The 25,103-nt window shown below is 39.0% G+C and overlaps 1 protein-coding gene across 1 annotated transcript in view; it reads right to left on the bottom strand.

The window, feature by feature from the left end:
* Positions 1-1,095: 1,095 nt before the first annotated feature.
* Positions 1,096-25,103, bottom strand: part of prmt3 (protein arginine methyltransferase 3) — an 89,244-nt gene continuing 65,236 nt past the window's right edge. Inside the window, exons 14-16 of the mRNA XM_057835692.1 lie at positions 18,753-18,803; positions 18,240-18,327; positions 1,096-3,375 (exon numbers count right to left, since the gene is read on the bottom strand). Of these exons, the coding sequence (XP_057691675.1) occupies positions 3,266-3,375; positions 18,240-18,327; positions 18,753-18,803 (249 nt within the window). The 3' untranslated portion in view covers positions 1,096-3,265. The remainder of the gene's footprint in view (positions 3,376-18,239; positions 18,328-18,752; positions 18,804-25,103) is intronic.

The raw sequence follows: 25,103 nt of genomic DNA, 5'->3' as shown, positions 1-25,103 counted from the left end.
GGAACAAGAGTGCAAGAATGAAATAAATAAAAAGTGAAATAAATAAAAGTTGAAATAAATAAATAAAAATTGAAATAAATAAAAACTGAAATATTGAAATAAATAAATGTTGAAATAAATAAATGTAAATTGAAATAAATAAAAATCGAAATTGAAATAAATATGAATCAAAATAAATATAAATCGAAATATAAATTGAAATAAATAAAAATTGAAATAAATAAATATAAATTGAAATAAATACATATAAATTGAAATAAATAAAAATTGAAATAAATAAATATTGAAATAAAAGCATTTTAATGACACTTTTAATTACTTATTTAATTGTGTATTTATTTATTGAATTTTTGCACTCCTGGTCCTCCATAGAGAACATCTGAAGTCATTTGTTAATTTCAGGAACAAAACCTCGTCGGCCATCCACAGAAATCTCATCTCTTCCCCAGTCATTGTTGATGACATATTTTCTCTCTCTCTTTCTCTCTCTTAACAGTAAGAAATGAATTTTTGCATTCCTGCTGGCGAATGAGCTTCCGGTTGAGAGGTAAACTGCCCAAAAGATGACATAACATGAGGTTGGCTCATTTTCAAACATGCATAGCCTGTGCAATTGTGGGTTTACCTTGTAGCAGCCGGGCTCATAAACACTTAGATTCCAGTGTGGCCAGGTATAATGTTAGGTGTGAAATACCCTGTATAAAATTATTCATCCCAGTGTAGACATAGCCTGTGAAAGGTTGTTTGTCTATATGTACAATGCAATTGGCTGGCAAGCAATTCAGGGTGTACCCCATCACCTGCCTGTAGTTAGCTGGGGTAGGATCCAGCACCCCTGCGACCCTAGTGAGGATAAGCGGTACAAAAAAATAGATGTACATGGTGACAATAAACTTTACAGAATGTAAAGAGCGAAATGGATGGCTTGGGGGAAAAAAAGACTTTTTTGGAGAGGCAAGCAATTCATTCAATTTGCACAATAAAAATACTTAGACCTTAAGTTCAAACTTCAGTTTTCAACATTTCCACATCGATAAAAATTATTACCATCAACTGCAAAGACACGAGAATATATTGATACAATGTGGTCTTTATTACAAGAAATAAAACCCAAACCGGATACTAAAAATGTTGGGACAGTATACAAATTGTGAATAAAACTGAATTCAAGGATGTAGAAGTGGCAAATTTCAACATTCAATTCAAAATAGAACATCCATGACTTATAAAAAGTATAAACTGAGAAAATGTATCGTTTTAATGGGAAAACTATGTTGACTTTATTTATTTCATGGTGTCAAGAAAATTCAAAGTTGGGACAGGTGGCTCTTCAATTCCCTATGTAACCCCAGCTGAAAGACTAATTACTACCATTAGGTCCATTGGCAACAAGATTGAAGAAGAGCTTATCAGAGTGGCAGTGTCTCTCAGAAGCAAAGCCACGTAGAGGATCACCAATTGCCCCAATGTTTGTTTGTTCTTTATTTCATTCTTTAAAAGCAAATACACTCAAGATAAACACAATGGTAAAAGTATAGATTGAAAGGGAGCAGAAAGAAGACTAATCACATTATATTTGCCCCTTGTCCCAATAAATTAATTCACAAGAAAATCAGATATTACTGTGCAGAAAGATAGTGGATCAGAATTAGGTGTTTCCCAGCGAAAAATTGCCAAGAGTTTATCTACCGTTCACAACATCATCTAAAGCTTCAGGGTATCTGGAACAATCTGTGCGTAAGGCTCAAGGGCAAAAAACCGTATGGGATGCTCATGATCTTTGAGCCTTTAAATAGCACTGCACCACAAACCAGAATGCTACCGTAAAGCAGGGAAGCACGGATCCCCAACCCCCGGGCCTGAGAGTGGTACCAGTCCGTAGAGAAATAATAGTTTGTTATTGACCGCAATGTGGCCTATGCCTCTTGACACATCAATATGCCCGTGAAAAAGAGACGACTTTGGACAGTTTTTTTTAAAGGGAACAGACCACCTGCTGAGTCAGAAGAGGAGCCTCCAAGGCCATTCTGCATTATATATGGCTAGAAGCTAGCAAACGAGGCAACAAAAGTGCAATGAGAGCATCATACTTTGTGGCGACCTGTATTGCCAAAATCATTATGCCTGCGACCAATGATATTTGCCGACAAGTCTTAGGAGAGGCCCCAGTTTAAAAAGTTGATTCAGTGTGTGGTGAATTACATTTTCCATGCACTTAATGTTCATTTTTAGCCCCGTCGTGTTATTTTACAACTACTGTAATTTATTCCACACATTTTCGGTACGGGATAAAAAAGGCTCACGTCACACTGGTTCTTGGTACAAAAAAGGTTGGGGACCACTGCTGTAAAGGACATCACAGATTAGGCACAGCAATACTTCCAGAAACCATTGCTGGTAAACACAATCTACTGTGTCATTGGATTTTGCCAGCTGAAACGGTGAAAAGAAGAAGCCATGTCTAAACAGGACTCAGAAGCACAGGCGTTTTGTCTAAGCCAGGGGTCATTTAAAATGTTATCAGAGCTCAGTTCAGAAGCCTGCATCTCTGACGTATGGGGGTGCATATGTGCGAGAGGCATGGGAAGCTTTTCACATCTGGATGGGCACCATGAATGCAGAAACGTCTTCTGAGATTCGAGAACAACATATGCTCCCATCCAAACGTCTTCTCTTTTGGAGAAGATCTGGCATTTTCAACACGATAATGCCAGACCAAACGCGACATTAATTACAGCATCATAGGTCGGAAGAAAAATTATCCTTTTATTGAGGTGGTCAGCCTGCAGTCTAAATCTTTCACCTATAGAGAACATTTGATGCATCAAAAGAGGAAAGTGTAACAAAGAAGGCTCAAGACAGTGGAACAGTTAAGAGTCCTGTATTTGACAAGAATGCAACCGCATTTCTATTTCTTAACTTGTCAGCTCAGTCCCCAGCTGTTTGCAATTGCAAGAAGACCGGCTGCCTCACATTTTTAAAAATGGCCTCGTCCCAATATTTTTTAGATTTGTGGACACCGTGGAATTTACAATCAACATATTCTTCACTTAAAATGACACATCTCGGTTTAAACATTTGACCTATGTTCTCTTCTGAATATTGAAATTTGGTGCTTCCACATCATTGCATTGTTTTATTCACAATTTGTTCAGTTTCTCAATTTTGTTGAAACTCAGTTTGCATTTTAAACACTATAAAATACAAGTTCAGTTTTAATACTAACAAACTATACTTTTTTGGTTTTAATGTCAGTTACATGCCTTTACTGTACACAGTATGTCAGCTTTTTGTCTCGAAGGTCAAAAGTGACAAACAATGAGCGAGGGTCCTTCTTGTTTTTGCACACGGTGATCTTTCCTTGAAGCTCCTCCCCTACAATGCATGAAATACAAACAAAGGTAGATTTAATCTTTTGAGTTGGACAAATAATACTAAAAAACAAATATTGTTATGGTAAATAAAACCCTTCCTACAAAAGTTCAATTCTTCCCCAAAAGAACATTTAAACTCTAATATTCCAATGTATTCACAAGTATTAAAGGTACCATATGGAATTTATAGTGTTAATGTAAAATACATTTCTATTCAATACATGCTCCATAAATGTCCTGATGAGTACACAGAGCCCTGACATTTGAACTGAGATTGCCCCAAAGAACCATTTTTCTTCCCTTCAAAAGAAAAGGTTTGGGTCGAACACCCTGGGCAAATACGCGCCTTGTACATCCACGCACGTCCCCACGGCAGCTGCCTAGTCTCCACTTGGCAAAAACACTTGACACGCGAGCTGATAACTGTCCACAATTTACCATGGATTCTTCAGACAAAAAGAAGAGACCGGCTTTTCAGCACAGCCCCAAATGATGCTCAGACTCCAAACTTTACAATTGTGCTCTTACTAGCATGCCCGCCATGCACGAGATTAACACAGGGGCTGCAGTTACACTTCAGGCCGGAGGTGCAGTCGCTAGTAAAAAAAAAGTGAAACTCCATATAGCACCTTTAAGCATTTTTTTTTTATCCACCAACTGCAATGTACGCATGTACAGTTGCGTTCAAAATTATTCAATCCCCGCTTACAGTATATTGTTGTAATATTACATTTATTTTTCATTTATCATATTCATAATTGTGGTAGCACATCCCCCTCACAGTCCTGAGATCAAAGGTTCAATCTCGAGCTCCGGCTTTCCTGTGCTGACTTTGCATGTCCTTCCTGTGCCAGTATGTGTTTTCTCCAGTTACTCAAGTTTCTCCTGCATCACAAAGACATGCATGATAAGCTGATTGAACACTCCAAATTGCTTTTTGATACAAGTGTGTGTGTGAATTAGGGCTGTCAAAATTATCGTGTTAAGGGGCGGTAATTAATTTTCTAAATTAATCACGTTAAAATATTTGACGCAATTAACGCACATGCCCCGCTAAAACAGATTAAAATGACAGAACAGTGCAAAGTCCACTTGTTACTTGTGTTTTTTGGAGTTATATCGCCCTCTGCTGGCGCTTGGGTGGGACTGATTTTATGGGCTGCAGCTCCCATGAGCATTGTGTAATTATTGACATCAACAATGGCGGGCTACTAGTTTATTTTTTGATTGAAAATTTTACAAATTTTATTAAAACAAAACATTAAGAGGGGTTTTAATATAAAATTTCTATGACTTGTACTAACATTTATCTTTTAAGAACTATAAGTCTTTCTATCCATGGATCACTTTAAAAGAATGTTAATGCCATCTTGTTGATTTATTGTTATAATAAACAAATACAGTACATATGTACCGTATGTTGAATGTATATATCCATTTTGTGTCTTATCTTTCCATTCCAACAATAATTTACAGAAAATATGGCATATTTTATGGATGGTTTGAAATGCGATTAATTGCGATTCATTAATTTTTAAGCTGTAATTAACTCGATTAAAAATTTTAATCGTTTGACAGCCCCAGTGTGAATTGTTGTTTGTCTCATTGAGCCCTATGATTGGCTGGGAACCAATTCAGAGTGTACTGCTCATAGTTAGCTGGGATGGGCTCCAGCACCCCCACGACTTTTGTGAGGAAAGGCGGCACAGATGATGAATGAATGAACATTCATAATCAGATCAAATTAAAACTTGTTATACTTAGGCCTTTAAGTGCCGAAGTCATAAATTTGCAACATTGCTGACTTTGGCAGGCCAGAGCTTCAAATATAGTTCCTTATGTAAATGCTACTTTGCACCAAAAAATAGATTTCTGCCATCTTTGCTTGACGCAATTAAGGGTTATGTCCTCTCTTGATCAAGTGATGAATGAGAGAAATTAAGTGTCAGACCTTCTACAACACCATCATATTCATGATCAGATCATATTTTAAAAATATGACCGTTAAATGAGCACATTGAACAGCACTCCAAGAAGAAAAACTCTCCTACGTTAAAAAATCTTTCATCAGTAATGACAAGTGCTGCTTTTAAAGTGGTGTTTGTAACTAGCGACCATCGTGGGAAGGGCGAACGGCGGTTGAAAACTAAATCTCGAAGAGTACATATTGCGCACCAGTTATTTTTCAGTACTAATCAATACAGATGCTTGCATTTTAATGTATCAGGTACCAGGGCACCTATTATCGTGAAACACTATTCATATATAAATGACATAATTTCATTTATTTATACTGTATATATGTAGAGATGTTGTTAGTGAAGTAGCTCCATTGAAAGACAATAAAAATGTTGCATTATTTTGGAGATTAACCAGTGTCTGTATACTAATATACTAATCATTTGCTATTTACTAGGGATGTCCTAATCTGATCACGTGATCAGAAATCGGGCATATCGTGCCATTTTTTAGAGGATTGGAATCAGGTGAAAAGACTTGGATTTTTAATTAAAATATATATATTTACTGCACGTTTTTCTGCGTCGTGCTCCTACAGCCTCTCTCTCTCCCTCCTGCTGCTTTTGTTGGTCAGCACTGCACTGAAGTTTGCTAGTTAAAGTTAATGATGATTGACAGGTTAGGAGCTTTGATCTTGCCAGAGAAGCTTAGTAGCTCTACAATCAAAGGCGCAGATGTGTCAATCATTGTTTAGCTTGTAACACAATCAATTATTTAAAAAAGACAAGCATTTTTCTATATTATTCTTAACTCATTTGCTCCCAAAAACGTATAAATATGTTCTATTTTTAATTGCTTCAGTGTCCCAAAAACGTATTTATACGTCTTTTGTGTTATTTTTTTTTTTCACAATCGGCATCTATAGGTTCCCATGTATCACAGATAGAATGCACAAAGCTCAAAACCCATTTTAAAGCAATAAAACTGGCCACTGGAGGGCAGTAGCGCATTTAGTATGACCCACAACCCTATTCAACGGCAACCAACGGCCAGGCCGCAAAGCCGGGGAGAGGGCACAAGACAACCGAATGGATGACAGGCGGCTGACGACCGAGCAGAACCGGTAGAACGCCTGGGATGCCAGGCGCTGGACGACCGAGCAGAACGACCGGGACCACTACAGCCGTACAGTCCGTGCTGCTGGCGAGAAGAGCCCGCAGACTCAAAAAAATTCATCTTTTTGAAACAGGCATCAATGAGGGAAAAGCTTAACCCGCTGTCGCGGCCAACACAACGTCATATTTCCGTTAGTTATGTCTAAATAACTTGTTACTTTGCTATCAAAAGCTCTATTTGTCTTGTTGTTTCTGTTTTTTTTTTTTGTAAAAGGAAAACATTCAGATGTTTGGAATGTAACTAAAACAAAAAATAGCTGTGTTAAAGTCAAAGTTATGTTTGAAATGTATGCGTTCACAAAAAGCTCATTTTCTCAGTTTTTTCATCAGAAATTGGAAAAATGCTCAAACTGAGCTATTTTCTGATGCCTATTTCTAAAGAATAGAAAAAGACATGAACTTACTTTTTTCTGCTGAAAGAAGAGAGTCTAATCTTTCTTTTGGTGGGTTCCATGTTTATTTAGCAATAGAACAGAATTCTCTGTGGGCCTTGCAAAATCAGTCAAAATCCAGTAAAACGGCCGGGATTGAAGGGCCTTGCTCCGGTGAAAATGGCTGGGAGTGACTGAGTTAAAAATAATTCACATTGTTCAACCCCCCCCCAAAAAAAAAAAAAAAAAAAAAAAAATCAGGATCAGGACTCCATTTCGGCAGATTCTCAAAATCAGGTGACTCTGATTCGGGTGCAAGAATATGCGATTGGGACATCCCTGCTAATTAACTAATATTGTTCATTTTGGGTAGCGGTAGCATAAACATTACGTTGTAGTCAACTCAAATTTGTAAAGTACAATCATGTAAAATGTGAGCATGCACCAAATTAAGTTATTGTGGACCATGCGATATAAATTTTGTGAATGCATCTTAGTGGAATACATTTACATTTACATGCACACACATGCTCCACCCTCGTAACCCTAGATACACTAACATAAAGAGGCAAAATTAAATTTGCCAGTTCGGTCAACATAAAATATGAACTATTGCTGATAAAGAATGTTAACAGCCCTGCAGCAGTGCTGAGCTCGGACCTCTGCAGTATGAGCACAAATGCACTGGTGCTCACAAGAATGATGACGCGCGTTTAAAGAAAATGTGGTTTAATATATGTTAATAAGCACCACTGCCTTGTGCCTATATTTGTGCTTGAACGCACAGCCTCCACTCTCCATGCTACACGCTTTTAGTCGCTGGAGGTTACGAGAGGACGACGCGAGCAAATGCTGAGTATGCCACTTTTGCCTGTATTCGCCATCATTTCTGTCACGTCTCAGTCGTTGCCATGCCAACACTTCTGCTACACAGTCCTTGCTACTGGCGCCGCACTCTGGGTCTGTCACTTCACTGCAGATTTTGAACAGCTGTGGGAGTTTACATTGCTTGCAAAATATAAAATAAAAAAAAGTTAAGGTTGCCAGTATTGCAGATGGCTAGTGCAGATTTGTGACAGGCACAGACACATTGTTGGAACATAATAAGGATGGCTTACTCTTTCTGGTCCATGTTGACATCTTAAGTGAGCCCCAAATACAATGTGCACATCATTGCATCTTCTCTCTGTTTGCAATTGTAGCTCAAATCTAAAGGGAGAGGCCAAAAATGACTCTCAGAGTCATTATATAGTATAATTACACAGAGCTCCAGACTGGAACAAATGGTCGCATTTTGCAACTAAAATTAAAGCCAGTATGAGTATTTTTTTCATCTACTTGCACATATGCGACCAGTAACATTGTGGGTTTTTAATTTTGTTTGTTTGTTTTTGTTGCTGACAAACCCCTTCACGGTTAAATCCATTAGTTGGCGGTAATGTAACGAGCTGGTTTACCAAGGGAAAATACAACAGAAGAAAACGGTGGAGTTGGGCGATGTGGGGAGTGGATTATAATTGGGGTAGCGGGGAGACATGACAGCACTTGTGAACAATGGCGATAAGTGACTTACTTTCTTTTCAACAAACCCGCCGGCACAGTTTCAAAGGATGGTTGGCTTGAAGAGAAACGTCAGTCTCAATCAGTGTTGTTAATAACGGCATTAGAGTATAACGGCGTTTCCAGCTGCGTTATTTTTTTCAGTTGTGAGTAATCTAACTTTTGCCATCTTTGCAACGACGTTAGAATTACTGAGGATGTGAAGGGAAATGTTACTACAATTTGGTTGAATGAGGCGCGAGTTGTCTGATTTTGTCACAGCTGCCCCGGAAAGATCAGACCAAGAGAGAGGAGGGAGGAAGAGGGTGGTGATGCCGTTGCAAACGCGATGATAATTAGCTAGGTGGATCAGAGCGGTAGCATAGCGTTCGAGTTCTCATTACCATTCGTGTTCTCATTAGCATTGCGAGCGTCATCCTAAACTCTTCGGCAATTTTTCTTCAGTACAGTTTGCCGCATCCTGCTGAGTGCATTATCATCACCAAGTTGGTGTTGTCCTTGTAGATGCTAAAAAATATACTATATACATATATATATATATGTATATATATACACAGTATATATTAGTGCTGTCAAATTTATTGCGTTAACGGGCGGTAATTATTTTTTTTAAATTAATCACGTTTAAATATTTGACGCATTTAACGCATTCGCAGAGTGACCCGCTCATGCATTGCCTCAAATAGATTACAATGACTCCGTTTTTTGCACATTGAGAGCTAAGAGGCAGAGAAAGGCGAGTGGACACAGGCGTTTATTGGACCGCACAGTTTATTGACATAAGCTTTGGCAACTCCTTCACAACAAACATAAGTATAATTTAGTGAAAGCACAACAAAAATAATATTCCTATCCCTCAAGAAAAAAATAATGTTCACAAAAAGAAAAGAGAACTGGCATTCCCAATCAAAATAGCTATGTAAAATACACATAAAACTTACTCAGACTTTGGTCAAACTCTATTCAAAAATTTCTTTAGCTCAACAAATAAACTGCAAGGCCGGTCCAGCCTATACGCAGATTATGCAGCTGCTTAGAGCCTCTGACCACAAGGGGCCCTCAATCTCATTTTATATGTTGTTAATAGAGCATCGTGAATAATGTGGCGTGCATCGCCGATTATCTATGCAAACATCCATGTTCTAGTCATTACAATCTGGCAACCTGGGGAGTGACGTTGAACCTGCTTTGCGATAATTGGTGCTTAAACTTGCTTGGAAAATACCGTAATTTCCCGAATATAACGCACACTTTTTTCCCCAAAATCAACTTGTAAAATCACGGTGCGCATTATAAACGGGTACATGGATGGAGACAGAAATATATATATATTACATATATATATATATATATATATATATATATATATATATATATGAACCGATTTTTTTTTTTTTTTATTGATACGGCCACGTTGTGTTGAAGAAACGTATGCAGCGACCCGTTGCCGACCATTACGGTACGTGACATCACCATTTTGTTTCGGTAATACTTCACGCTAATCGGCCGAATGATTTCGTCTGTGTTAAATTCTGCTTTTTTCACTCTTCATAAAGCACAGAATTTAGTTTCTTGAACTCATTTGAGTCAACGTTTATTGCAGCTCTGTGTAAGCACACAGACTTCCTGTGTCCGTCAACTATATCTATCCCTCGGGAAACTCAAACCCAAATAACAATAGTTCCTATTGTTACTGCCGTGTTGACAGCGATGAGCCCTCACGGATTTCAGACTTAAGTTCCCACTTTCATTTTACCGTATCAATCCATGGAAGAAACCTTTATTCATCATGATGAAACGAGCAAGTCATACAGCAGCCTTTAAAAGAAAAGTCACATCTATTTTGTTTTCTTCTAGATTATGCTAAGTTGGAGAAGTTGTCAAATCATATTATTACCGTAAATATTGTCAGTTTGTTTGTTAGACGGCTAATATAGGCGGGTAATGTTACCCGCTGCCTACGCGCCGCCTAACATGGACTTCTGTCACCGTACAACATTCGGATGCTCAGCTCGGGACGTCATGCCGTTGCTGTTTTTAGTGCGCCATGACAGCATCATAAACAATGGAGGCGGACGATCACGACGTGGCATTCCTGCTCTTTTCTTTTCCACACATTTTTCTTGAACCTTCAAACTATGTCTCATTAATATGCTTCAATTCAGTGCCCATTTGGGGTCCTCCCGTCACGGATGGGGTGGAGCATTGGAGATGACCATTTTTTTTGCGCTCGTCTCCCAAGTTGTTTCCGATCAGCCCTCTGCGGGGCTGGCCCCTCCCAACTCAATGCCGACCGAACATGACTACTGTATATAAAAATGCATAGAGGAAAATTAAACCCCGAAAAGTGACCTGCGTGGTACTCCAAGTCAAAGAGGCGCGCGATCAGTTTTTTTCCCCAGACATAATGATGTCAGGCTTCCGTTGTTTTATAAAGATTTATTTCAATCACAACACGGCGCCTTCAGCTAAAAGTAGAGATGTCCCAATCCGATATTTTGATCGGATCTGGATCTGTTTTATCCGTTTACCTTTTTTTTTTTTTTTTTTTTTTTTTTTTTTTAAAATGGTAATTATTTTTTTCAGAACAGCTTGTGTCGTGTAAGCTTAACTCATTTTAGAAATGGCTAAAGGAAAATCAGAGTTGAGATAAGAAGGGGCACTGGATGACTTGATGGGCCATGAATGTTGACTTTGTCAAAGACTACCTAAACAGTTTATGAACTGAAAAGAACAGAAATAGAGATAAAGTCTCATAAGTGACTCTAGGCACAGTTACAGTAAATAGCACACCACCTTCTGACAATCATCACGGAGAAAACAACCATTTTTCTCTGGTTAACACTAAGTAGGTGAGAGCATGAAAGAAGGACCCTCCTCTTCAATAGCTGAGCCACACAAACACATCAGAGCATGACAAATGATTTGCTGTTTAATTTATTACACTGCCAGCAAGGAGGATTTGCAGGGATGTTTTGTTCCAGCCTGATGCTTGTGTGCACTCTCTTGTACTGGCACCTCCCACAGAAACACAGCCTTAGAGTTAATTACTGTTGCACTCGCAAGAACACATCAAAATGTATTCACTTTCTGCCATGATAAACCACCAAAGACAGTCAGCACAAACCACTTGAATGTTTACACCGAGACCTCAATATAGCCAAACGGAGATGAAGGCCATCCGAGCCCAAACACAAAGGTCACTATGTTTTTTTTTTTTTTTTTGGTAGTGTGTTTTAAGACGGTTTCATCAACTTCAAGGTGACTTTGGGGATTTTTTTCATTCATTGCAAAAGGATAGTTTAGTATAGAACTATGCACCAACTCTCTCTGAAGTTGAGTGTGAAAGAGAAAGCAGGGTGTGTGTGTGTGTGTGTGTTATAAAGTATACCATACACCCTATCAAGCGATCAGAGAATGCTGTTAAAAACTCAATTTCTGGTTTACGGCCCCTGGAGGAGGTTGAGGACCGTCTGAGTGGCGAAGTGGAGAGAACACATCAATAACCTGCTGCTCTCTCCTTTGCTCACCTACTACAGGGCTAATTCTCTTCCCTCTCATATGCATTCATACAGCACCTGCTTTAATATTTTTTAGGCACACCAACACAAACTAATATCCTCAAACCTAGGCGTTATCAAATATCAACCAAATAAAATACAGTGCTCATCAAAAATAGATTGCTGTTCTAATCTCTTTAGCCACTGTTCACTTGAACTCATGTTGGTCTCTAGTAGAGCTGTTCCGACTAGTCGACATAGTCGACGTCATCGACGACGTAAATCCGTTGACGAGCACAACTACCCGTTGACGGTTAGTGAAGGGTTAAAAAAAAATATATGTGCGGAAAGTTCAGAATGTCGGACGCTCGGTATGCAAGCGGGGAAAGTGGCACAAAGCCAAAAAAGCGCACCATAGTGTCCAAAACATTGACTTATTTCAAAGAAACAAAGGAGGGTACACTCTGGTGTCCTATCTCTTCAATGCCAAGCTTGGCTGCACGTCGGCCGTGAATCACCTAAGCTGTCCCCAGTTGTCATTTTCGAAGACGACAGGAGTAAGTCCATCTAACTAACTAATGACATGTTTTATTGAAGTTGCTAAGCCTGTGCAATATGCAATGAGTCCATTTATCGCACGGTAAATAAAAATGAGGGCGGTCATTTTCACGGCTGTGTTTTATCGCTGCGCCTGCGTGCTGATGACGTCTGAGACTCCAGTTCCTTTCTCTTATCAACACGCTGTAGAATTTAAGTTCAGACATACAAAATAAGAAAACACATTTATATTAAACACTGTAAACATTAGCATTGCTACATTTAGGTGAACGTGGAAAAAAAGAGCACCTACTTTAGCCTGCTATAAAACATTAGCAGTTTTCTCCAAAACGCAAACTTGCGGTTAAAAGGTGATACAAAAATCGCTGGTACACAGCATTTGCAAACGAAAAAAATGAAAAAAAAACTATTACTGACACCACATGCAATGACAAAAAGTGCTTTTTTTACGGAGTGTAAAGCTTAAGTTAGCTGTTTAGCGAACGTACTTCCGGTGAACATTTCAAAATAAAAGCATGTCATGTTCGTCATATAAATAACGATTTCTTGAGTTAATCCCATATGCTTCAGAATTTAGATTCTACGCTAATAATACATTTAAAATGACACCCTTTATGAAAAATGTGATTGGCAAAGAATAATTATTATAATTATATATAGTATATATAGTACTACACTATAATATTAACGCTAGGTTTTTTTTTTAAAGAATTGTTTTGAATCATGTTGGAAAGACGAAGTCAGTGTTCTGAATCTATTTACATTCCATTCTTTTTCACTAGTTAATTGTATCAGCATTTGAACTCATTGTTTTTTTTTGTGATTTATTATTGTTATTTACGTGTTTATTTGTACTTTAATAAATAATTTAAGTGTTCCAAAATGTTTTTGTGGATTGATAGGTGTCAACAAAAATTTCACTGGTAAATTAGTAAAAAAAATATATATTAGATTAGTCGACTAATCGTAAAAATAGTCGGCTGACTAATCGGGAGAAAATTAGTCGTTTCGGACAGCCCTAGTCTCTAGCATTCTATAATGACGCTTGTATTTTGAGAGTACAGTGGAGTGCAGAAGACGTGTCTCACAGGATATTTTAATGAACATTCCTGTCAAAAAACACAACACAGCAACCCTGTAAAGACTGACTAAAAACATTGTTCGTGCAAGTAATACAGAACCCTTACTATTGCTGTGGAGGTTACAGTAATGCTGAAAAATTTAATTCAATATTTTTCTAGTTTAGTGGGTGCTTGTCGGTCATGAAAACAGTACATCAACGGAGAATTGTCAATAATGGACGTCCTCTTCTCCCAATTAGCCAGTGACATCAAGGTTAAACTGTACACTTTAAATTTAAAAATACTGTGTACAGTGTTTTAATGTGACAGCACATAAAACAAGTTTTGCTTATCAAGCTCTTGACATAGATGTACTGTATGTCGGAATAATTATATACACATTAAAACATTTATGCTTTATTATTCTATACAGTTAGTCGTCAGATAGGATAACTTCTCTCTAGCCAGTCTTCCGTGTTTTGGGCTTTTAAGCCCGTTTGTGCATTCTATGTTAATTTACTAGCCTTGCCCTCCTCTGTCTCTTTCCTTTCCCCTCTGGCCCTTCAATAGAAGGGGGTCGCAAAGCAACTTGAAGTCAGAGTGTCCAAGCCTGTAGCTGGCCTAGAGTTGTTTCGGGACTCTCAAACAGAGAGAACTTGATTTATCTCCCGCGTGTATTGTCTTGCTACATGTAAATAAACCTAGCATTTCCTGTAAACCCTGACAATGCATGTAATTCACAAAAGATTTTAAGTATCTCATGATAATCTTAATCGCTAAAATAGTTGTAAATGGAAGTAAAAAGGATAAGGTAGTTTGATAAGAATGTCGTCACTCAAACTTAAAATTTAGATTCTGGCTAACAACTTTTCTTGCCATCGGCACGAAAAGATTAAATTCTATCACAACAGTACACACAACTCTTACATGTAGAGAAAGATACAGTAACTGTGCAATGAGTGCGACTCTTATCACACTAGAGAACTCCAAGATGGAGCAACATCACCACCTCCAATCTGATTAAAATTTCCTAAATGATCAGCAGTATTTTCGCAAAATATAGCAAAGGTAGAACAAGTATTACCGTATTTTTCGGACTACAAGTCGCAGTTTTTTTTTCATACTTTGGCTGGGGGTGCGACTTATACTCTGGAGCGACTTATGTGTGAAATTATTAACACATTATCATATCATTACACATGTTATTTAGGTGTTTTGGAGTGATACTTATGGTTTGGTAAATTTGTTAGCATGTTCTTTAATCTTTATCCTATAGTTATCTGAATAACTCTTAATAGCTGTAACGTTAACATACCGGCCACATTCGCATTTCGTTGTTCATGCATCATGTTACATTATCATACTGTACACTTATTCGGCATGTTGTTCTCTATTAGGCATGTGCCGGTTACCGGTTTCAAGGTTTACCGTGGTATGAAAACGTCACTGTTTCAAAACCATTCAAATTTTCCGTCATACTGTAGTACGGTATTCGCTATTTTACAAGTCTCAAAAATGCAGCCAGATGTATCTTGGAGCGGCAGCGCTCATCCCTCCCTCTCCGGTTGTTGATGTGTGTGTGTCAGTGACGCTATTCTGCTAAACACCAAAAAAGAAAAACTCCAAACAAAAGTCGTACTTTTTTTGAATTTATGGAAGTCTCAAATCATGGTAACTGAAATATACAGTTTTAAAACGTTGTACTTTACGTTGTATTTTTCACGTGTGAGTAGCTTCATTAGCACAAACACAACAGAATGTGAGGAAGTCATCCATGAAAAAGTTCGCCAAAAACAAAACACACATTTTCCTTTCAAATTCAAAATACAAATTAACTAAAAACTTACAAAGACGAATGTTAGCCTAGTCTTAGCTGGGAGAGCAACTTCATCAAGGTTATAAATCTCACGGCCACTGAGAAACAAGCTTGAATGAAGGAAAAGGGATAACATCAAAGATCGCTAATCGCGACAGATGATCTTGAGCCCTGAGCACAAATGTACGCTCGCTGGACAAGGAGAGGTCTCACTCCCAGTGTTTTTAGATGAAACCTTTACACAAAAACATTCACATTTTAACTAACTTATCCATTTTTAACTTATTTACACAAAAACATTCACATTTTAACTAACTTATCCATGTTTAACTTATTAACTTATGAATTCTGCGTCTTTTTAACACAAAGGCATGACATGTAGACTAGAGTTGACACAGTGGCTGAAAATGGCGAAACTTCACTTGAGCTTTTGCCCCCTCAAAAAGAAAAAAAACAGTACAGTCAATATTTTTCAATTTTATTTAGAAGTGTTTTTACTTTTTTATAGCAATTAATTTAGTTCTTGCTCCAATCTTGAGCAACCTGAACTGTGGTTGTGGGTAGTCTATAAGTTCTATTTATTTTAATTTTATTTAAAATATGTTTTTGTTTATTCATTTATTTTAACATAATATTCATGTTCCAATTTGCAAATATTTTCTGAAAAATTAAAAAAATCCCGGAAAAAAGTTTTTTGTTGTTGTTGTTTTTAACTCATACCTCTCAAAATAACACATTTTGGAGCTATAATTGCAATACCGTGATACCGTAAAACCGCTGTATTTTTGCTCACGGTTATTGTACCGTCAAAATCTCATACCGGCACATGCCTATTCTCTATTATATTTTTATTTTAAATTGCCTTTCAAGATGACATATCTGTTCTATGTGTTGTATTTTATCAAGTAAATTTCCCCCCAAAAAGCGATTTATACTCCGGTGTGACTTATATATGTTTTTTTTCCTCTTCGTTGGGCATTTTATGGCTGGTGCGACTTATACTCAGGTGCGACTTATAGTCCGAAAAATACGGTAAAAGATAGGCAACTTTAGAACCCTACGGCATTGTAGCAGTAAAAGCAGAAATTAATTCATATATAGCGTGTTACTACTCTCAGGCACACTAACACTGTTGCCAATAATTGCAACATCTGCAAATACAATTTCAGACACTGCCATGCAAAGCAAAAGTCATTTCAGTAGGAAAGTCTCAGTAAGCCCATCTGAACATTAACAAGCCGATAGGAAATTTGTGGTGGCTAAAGTTACAGGGATTCCTCCACAAAGTACAAGTAAATTAAGCAAAAAGGAAATGAAGTTTGCTTGGTAACCATGGCAAGGTTCAAACATTGTAACATTTAAACATTAGATGTCTTTACAATAAGTCAAACTAAAAACTCATAAAAGCAACATTTTAAAAATTGGTACTATGTAGGATCAGATTGTAAACTCAATTGAAATCCTTTCACAGACTTTCAAGCACAACTGCCTTCATGGATCACCATTGGACCAAATTGAATCAGTTCTGCTCTGCACATTCTTACTGCGGCATGGCGCTATCATACGGTCATCCAAAGCTCTCACATTCAGCAGCATCTATCTGACCAATGAGAGCACAGCACCGCCAATAGTGTTTGAACTGCTACAGAGGTTTTAAGTTTTTATCACAGTGGTTCCTGCCAGAGCGTAGCCAAGGGCCAACAGACATCTAGCGTATGTGTTCCCCCCACAGGTCATTTATTACAGTAGGCTCCATCTGATATCCAGTCAGTAAGTGGGCAGTCTGCCCCCACGGCCCATTCATCCTCACATCACCAGACACATCCATGATTCCCATTATGATACAGCGTACAGAGCACTAGAGCTTGTAATGTAGAGAATATAACAGACTCGAGCTGTGTTCTCCAACAGTACTTCTTGCAGAGTATGCAAACCTTTTCTCCATCAGTAATAGGAGGGAATTGTATTGCATGGGGGGGTTGCTTTCAGTCCACCGTGATGCATATTATCTTAAGTCTGAGGTGCAGATTCACATCCCAGGAATCAAATTTCCAAAAAACACAGAAGCTCCTGGTGCTCTTCCATGTGGCCAGTGTGGTGATCAGTGGCAGATTTATATAGTTTCAATTAGTCATTAAGTCATTATTTCAACACAGAATAGAAAGTGACAGATCAGTGTAGACAAGTCATTGCAATGTAGTTTAGACCCTTGTGATCTAGTAACCAACTAGACCATTCAATTGGTAGGTGATTAAAAAGTATTAGGAATTTTTCGTCGTCCTATATATTTACAAATTACAATATCAGCTTTTGTATTTGTTCAAAAGTGGTGGCTATTGCCTATCCCAGCTACGCAGGGCAGACGGATAAATGGATTGATGAATTATTATACCATGTTTAGAACTGCACATTTGAGTCCTGAAGTTAGGGAAGTTGTTGGTAATTATCATCGTTACAGAAGAATACATGACAAACAGATCTTTATCAATTAAAATTGGAAAAAAATGTGAACTACACTTTCAGGCATTTCCATACAATTTTGTGTTGTATATTCACAAGTACTATATTCTATGGGTCAGGCACTAAGCGCTTCCCTTTCGACATGTCATGAATCAAAACGTGCAAACGGCTATCAGATGAGTTTCACATGCTGTCTCTGACAGCTGAATGTGATTTGTTTGGATCCCCTGCTTTCTCTCGTCATGACGGATAATGAATGTCAAGCAGTCTGAGGACATTGGCACATGAGAAGATTACCTGACAGGCTGCTGCTAAGCACCATTATTGTACCCAAATACAGTAAAATACACACACGCACAGATGTTAAACACTTAAAAACGATAATTGACAATGCTTTATACTAACCGGCCTGGACAGGAAAAGGTTTTTCCAGTTGGAAGATGGTCTGTTTCCAGTGTGTCTTTGCGACCTGAGGACCTGTGGAGAACGTCACCTGGCAAAACAACCAAACTGTTAAGCAATGTTTATATGCAGAATAAATTGGATTATTTTACAAGCAGTTCCAAATCAGAGGTTGACCTTTGTCTCCGGATCTAGACCGCTTAAGATTACGATGAGGTTTAATGTATTTCATTAATTAAATTATTGTGTTAACCATGAAGTAAATGCTGTTATTTGATCAACAGCACTGGTAACCAAACTCTTAGTCCCAAGTAAAACACACAGAGTACTCAGATAGATGGATGAGCCTGGCATTTGCGTTCCACCTGGTTGCCTCTGCTGGAGAAGTGTTTATATCAGCAACAGACTAGGTTGCCTGTCGATAGACGACAAATGCCTCAAGGAGGGGAAGTAAGCTAAAGCGTGAACATAATTGACATTCTGTTAAATGGCTTTGCTGCTGCCAGTGCTGCTTACCTTGTTGCAGCAGCCTTTGTCAAAGAAAACGTCAAAGTAGCCGACGATTGCCTGCAATGAAATATGATAGGCGAGTTGTTAGACTGGGTGCAATAAACACCTGAATTTGTTTGGCTGCATCAGTCATAAAGAAGTCGACAGGAAAGGACAAAAAAAGATGTGTCATGTGCTGTTGAATAGAGAGAGCTAAGGAAACATGTAAGGCTATCAGAATTTCATGGTGTTCGGGGTATGGAATACTTATGCATTATTATGAAAATTCTGCTTTTCTTCTCCTTTCCCTTGATGCAAACTTGGATCCTTATTTGGCTGAGTCAACAACATGTGCCATGAGCTCCGGCTCACCTCATCAGTGGCTTGTCACCACACAAAAGTAATGCATTATCAAGTAGCCACGAACACTGTGCTGGAAATATTGCTGACGATTAAAAGAAAATCCATCTGGGAACATGAAATTAGCAAATGGTGCAATATTGAATGTATTGTAGCAATGGATTGATTGCTACAGGAAAATACCAGCATGACTCGGCAACCAACCAATTTAAACGGGTGTTGTGCTCTTACTTTTATGTTGCACATTTGATGAATTTAAGATTTAAAATTTAATTCAAACCCGTACACTGATGAAAGCACTTAAACTTTCTCAAATGGAGCGTTTTGGATGTGTTTAAACAACTAAAACACAAAGAGGAGAAGAGGAGGGACTGCCCATGACCAAACTCCCTTTGGCTCACCAAAGACAACCCCCAGGATGATTTTGCCCCCCCTATCTGAGGAAGGAAGAGAGGTGCTCAATCTCAGGAGCATACTTGTAGTGGCAATGATGCAGAACTAATAGCTTTTAATCCTGACGCAGCTGACAACTTGGAGGCCAGCTTTCAGACACAAAGAACTAAATCGATGCAGCAAAGAGAGGGGCTTTTCCTATTTAATGCTATTTATTCTCATTGTACAATGACTGAAGAAGTGAAGCATTGTAAACAGCGTTTTTCCTTAAGATTCTGGATAGAATGGCATAAGAAGATAAAATACAAGAAAAAAAAGAGCATGTCACTCCAATACAATTATAGATTTTAATCAATGCAGCGCTGTGGTAATTACAAAATTTGCTGTAATTACTCGGCAGGAAGAGCGGTTTTACTTCAGATGGTGATGATCATCATGCAGCTTTGCAGATGACAACCTCAGCATTTCATAAGTGAGATTGTCACTTGTTTTGCGTAACTTTAAACTACAGTGAAAGAGCAAGACATATCTTATCATATCAAGCCTAAGTGGCACACAATAATCATAATCTAAGCAAGGATGCACTTGCACGCACCTAATCCTACACATGAGTTAACAGTTTGACTGATATAACTGCGATTTCTCCTGCTTCCGCCTTCCTCTCCATTTTCTACCATGGTATTCTACTAGGGCCATGGCGCAGGGCGCTGGCTGTGTGCCGGTGGCGTGTCACCCAATCCATGTGGGGATTCCATCCTGCCCCGGGCCCAGCGGGCCGTGGGAGTCTCATGATGAGCCGTGTAGGTTGGGGGGTTGTGGCGGCGGCTAGTGGGCCGGAGGGGGTTCGGTGGCACATCTCCTCATTCCTTCTCTGAAGGCCGATTAAAGGTGGCACGGAGGGTCTGGGGAACAACCCTGGGTCCTGGGTGGGATGGCGGTGGCCCCCTTTGCCGGAACTGCAGGAGGAGTGATGGGCCGCGCTGAACCCCCCGCCCCCCAATTGGATGGGGAGGTGCATTTCCAGTTGTCTGTAGGACTATCACACTTCTAATAGGATTCACACGAGTGGTCGCGCTTATACTCAAGTAGAGCGATTGTCAGGGCCATGATTAGCGATCAGGCAGCATAGAATAGGATAATATATCCACACTTGCATGTGATTCACATAATACTGGGTGCCCCACCTCACACTGATTTGTGTTATCTCTTTTTGACTCACCCCCCCCCACCCCCTTTTCTTTGGTCAACAGGCCCCCTACGTGGCGTCCAAGGGAAATACAATTAGGTAATGATAGCATCACTATATTCATAGGTAGTGTAGGCGTTTAAGGTAGTCCCCGGTTTACGAACAAGTTGTTCCTGCTCTGGCGATGTAACCAAGATTTCTGTGTAAATTGGAATTAACACTTTACATACCTCAAAACATCCACCAAAAAACAACAACAAAAAAACTATTCAAAAACATTATACGTCATTGTACTGTCCTCGCCAAGACGTTGGAGCCAAGTCCTAGAGACTGTGAGCTATGCTCCGAAATTACGATGTCAGATGTCCTTGTGTTTTGCTAACTTTATTCAGCAGCTCATGACATCAACTTGCAGAATGAAACTAAACTAAAATGAAATTAAATCAGTCTCTTCTTCGATAACAGCTATTCAAATTTGCGTTTATAAGTAGCTGCTGATACAGCAATAACTACCGACTAGCATGTATCAGTTAGCGTCTGCACATGATCAAAAACAATCACAAACGTAAACTCACCCCAAGTATTCAACCACAATTGAAAATGCACAATAAATTGTACATAAGGGGTTAAATACAGCAGTCGCCTCTGGATGCTTCCCAAGCAACAAATGTGCGCGCAGGCTGTCTCCTCTGTGACTCGGCTGCTCTGTGTGTGCGTGTGTGGGGTGGGCGGCACTGAGCGTGTCTGTACATTCGCTTCCTGTTCTACGCTTCCTGCGCCAAAATAAAAGCATGCATCACAAAAAAGAAGTCAACATTAAAAAACGCTGAGACTCATGCGTAGTAAAGTCGAAATTGCGTAAATCGGATCCGTCGTAACCCGGGGACTACCTGTAATCTTGTCAGTGTAGGGTGGTGTGACTCAGTGGGAAAGTAGTCGTTCCCCAACCCAGAGGTTGTGGGTTGGATTCTCCGCCCTGATGAACTCGTCTAAGTATCCTTGAGCAAGATACTTAACCTTACGATGGGGATGTAGTGTGAATAACTTTGAGGGCCTTGAAGGTGGAAAGTTACTATACAAGTATAATCCAATTTACCATTCACCAATATACTATTCCCACTTGACACCTGGTAATCGTTGTAGATTTATGTGGAGTTCAATTTCTAAAAGATCCTGATGTCGGTCCAAAATGGCAGTCCAAAAAAAAAAAAAAAATCTACATGAACCTGAATGAAAAAACAAAACAAAAAAATATATATATATATATCCAGGTCTTTTTCCCCCCTCAATATTTGTAGATCATTAGGAGAGCAAAGGCTAACCCATAGACTTAATTATTCCTTGACAACTCACTTCGCCCTCACTCCGCGCAACTGCTGACGGTAGGGGGCTGTCCCATCTCACACTAGCTCAGGCCATTGGCACGGAGAGCAATTCTCATACTCTGCGTTCGGATTTAGGTTGAAACAGGACGACACTTCAGCCTACCAGCAGGCACGGAAGTCTCAAGAGTGATTTGGTCGAGGATTCAAGGTAATTATTATATTTTTCTCACCATACATGCATTTTGAAACGTGAATACAATGGGTTAACAACAGTGTAGCTCGTTCCCCAAGCTACCGTCATGTTTACTTACCATCCGAAAGTTGTGTGTAAATGGGAGTAGTGTTGAAGTGTGACTTCACAATGTATAAACACGTTTGGTTGATGAGTTCCTCAGCTAATAATCTATTGCATTCGCTAGCCGCCGAGAACTAACCGCCCTGTGCTAATTGCTGACGCTAATTTGACTACAATGATGAGGTTTACAGTTTATATTTCCAATTCACATGTCAATCTAGGTTTTTATTCTAATTTCCTGCTAAATGTGTTTGCTGATTATTGTCCATGATGAGCAATTATATGCATTATGTGAGCGGTATATTTATTATGTTCATATCAAGGGTGTAGGTTTGCATAGGGATGGTAGGAACACAACACTACCAACTTTTCAGGATGCTAAAATTGACTCCACCAACTTTTAAGCAACCGTATTTGCATTATATAATGAGTTCAGTTATATAGGGAATTTAGATCGTCTTCCCATATGTTGTAAGGAAAAAAATGACACTACCATTATTATTTATTTTCATTATGTTTATGTATGCTAATAAAAACTAGACATTCTGGAAGTTTTAAAAATGCTTCTTTAGTAGGTTTTGAAAACAAAGGTTTGAATCACCTGAACCAATGCATGTAAAAGTTATTATCAGTCCATACTGATTTATTTAGCCTATCAATTAATTAGTTTCATATTCATGAGAAATGTGGCCCTTTGCCCCGCTTACCCAATCTGTTTGGTCTTATTAATGTCCCGTCCCCAGCAAAAAGTGTACATGCAGGTTTGCAGTTATATCGTCCCTACTAATGTTGAGATCAAACCTACGCATATGCACGTGTGTATTATATAACTGACATGTTGCATATGGTTATACTGTATTGCAGAAAACCACACACATCATCATTCTCTGAAGTAAACCAAAAATAAATCCAGAACAGCCTCTTTAAATCTCTGATCGGATTCACAACATCATAGCGTCACTGGCTTTATTCCACGCACCCATAGAGGGATCCCAATCCGAACTAGCTCTTTTTTTTTCCCCACTCTAGACTGTTTTACATTCATATCTATTAAAACATTCAGGGATTTAAGCAATTATTCACAAGATTTTTCAATTTAAAAAGCTCTTTGTTGTGCTACTTCGAAATATTTACGTAAAATGAATTATAACTGCCTTTTTTTTTTTTTTTTTTTTAATTTGCTTTTGGTCAGCAACTGCACTTGCCAAAGCTTGTTGAGTTCTTCCCTGGAGGTGTGCAGGCCAACCTGGACCGCGTCAAGTTAGAGGAGAAACCGGATGAGGAGGAGATCTTGCCCGAGCTTTCCAGAGAGCTAGCCAGACCCGCCGACGAACGACAGTTACATGGCCAGGAAGGTCCAGGCCAAGCAGGAGCTTGCCCAGCAGGAGAACGTGGAGATCACCGTGGAGCTCGAGAGGTGTGACCCCGCCTCCATGATGTTCAACGTCCTGGTCGAGCTGGTGGACAGGGGAGAGCTGGAGACTGGAGAGCTGGGCTATCCTCAAGCGGCCATCTGTTTATTATTTATAATTGATCCTGCATGTTTTCCTCAAGAATTAAGTTTCTGATGTTGAGTGATTTATTAGCTGTTAAAAACTTACAGTAAATTAAAAAAAAAAAAAAAAAAAAGTTGTTATTTTGGTCAAAAACGTATGTTCAATATTGCTATTGATCCTGAAAATATAGGTGATTATCTCTGCATTTGGTGATTTTTGTGCATCTGGTGTAAAATCTGATTTTTTTTTTACCATTTTAAGTTTTGTTATACTTATATAAAAAATAATTGGGATTTTATAAAGGAGCGACTTTAAATTTTTTTATGCTGCTGCTCATGGAGACTCATGTAAGGCTAAGGTAGGTGCCTGTTTTGGTTTTAGGTCGGTAGCAGTGTTGGTTTTGAAAATATTTGAATTTGTGCCTGTTTTGGTTTTAGGTCGGTAGCAGTGTGGGTTTTGAAAATATTTGAAGTTTTTCAACATACGGATCGGCCCTGTTTCCCGTGTCCTGTCAAGTATTATGAAGTCTGTAGCTAACCAGTGACCAGATACAACGTCAAGACATACCACACCAAAAAGTGCTTCAAATGCTAATTGTGACATTTTTGGACAAAAAATATTCCATATTTCTATTCTACAATTACAACAAGTAGTGCCATGTTTTACTTAGAAGTTGCCTGAAAAACACAGGAATATAAGTTCCAGTGTGGCCTTGAGTTTCATATTTCCTAGGTTTCCCTGGATCAGAACACACCAATCAAACTCAATGCTGGGGAACTAAAAGCATCAGATAAGAAGCTGTCCATTTCAAAAATGTTCATTTACCCAACTTGAAGGCAAGCGAGTAGTCATGATTGTTACAAACACACACACATTACCACAAGCAAGAAAAAGCGGAATGAACGCATTTAATTTTCATCAGCATTTTGCCCAAGGCCCTGGATGTGTCTGTGATAAGTGATGACAGTGGGCTTCCTGATAGTCCAGACTCCAGAGAGGAAGCTCTGCTATACACTGCAGCACTCCAGCCAAGTCTCAGGGAAGAGTGGAGGGAAAATTAATAATTATCATCATGGATAACACCAACAGGGAGCAATTCATCATTACTCCCCTTTTGCCCGGCTATGTGTCAGTTAGCCGAGTGTCCTGACCTGATACTATTATACAACAGTGGGGGGACGCGAGGAGGGGGCATGAAGAGGAGGGAAAAACAGAGGACTGCTGACGGGGACTGGGGAGGAGGGGGGCAAGATAGGAGAGGTCTAATGCGCTTTTGATAGGGTTTACCCAGGCGTAGAGGCTTCAAGCATGACCACCTCACAG

Source organism: Corythoichthys intestinalis, chromosome 1 (assembly GCF_030265065.1).
Source record: "Corythoichthys intestinalis isolate RoL2023-P3 chromosome 1, ASM3026506v1, whole genome shotgun sequence".
NCBI classification, from domain to species: Eukaryota; Metazoa; Chordata; class Actinopteri; order Syngnathiformes; family Syngnathidae; genus Corythoichthys; species Corythoichthys intestinalis.
Note: the sequence above shows the minus strand (reverse complement) of the source record. Positions and strands in the feature narration are given on the sequence as shown.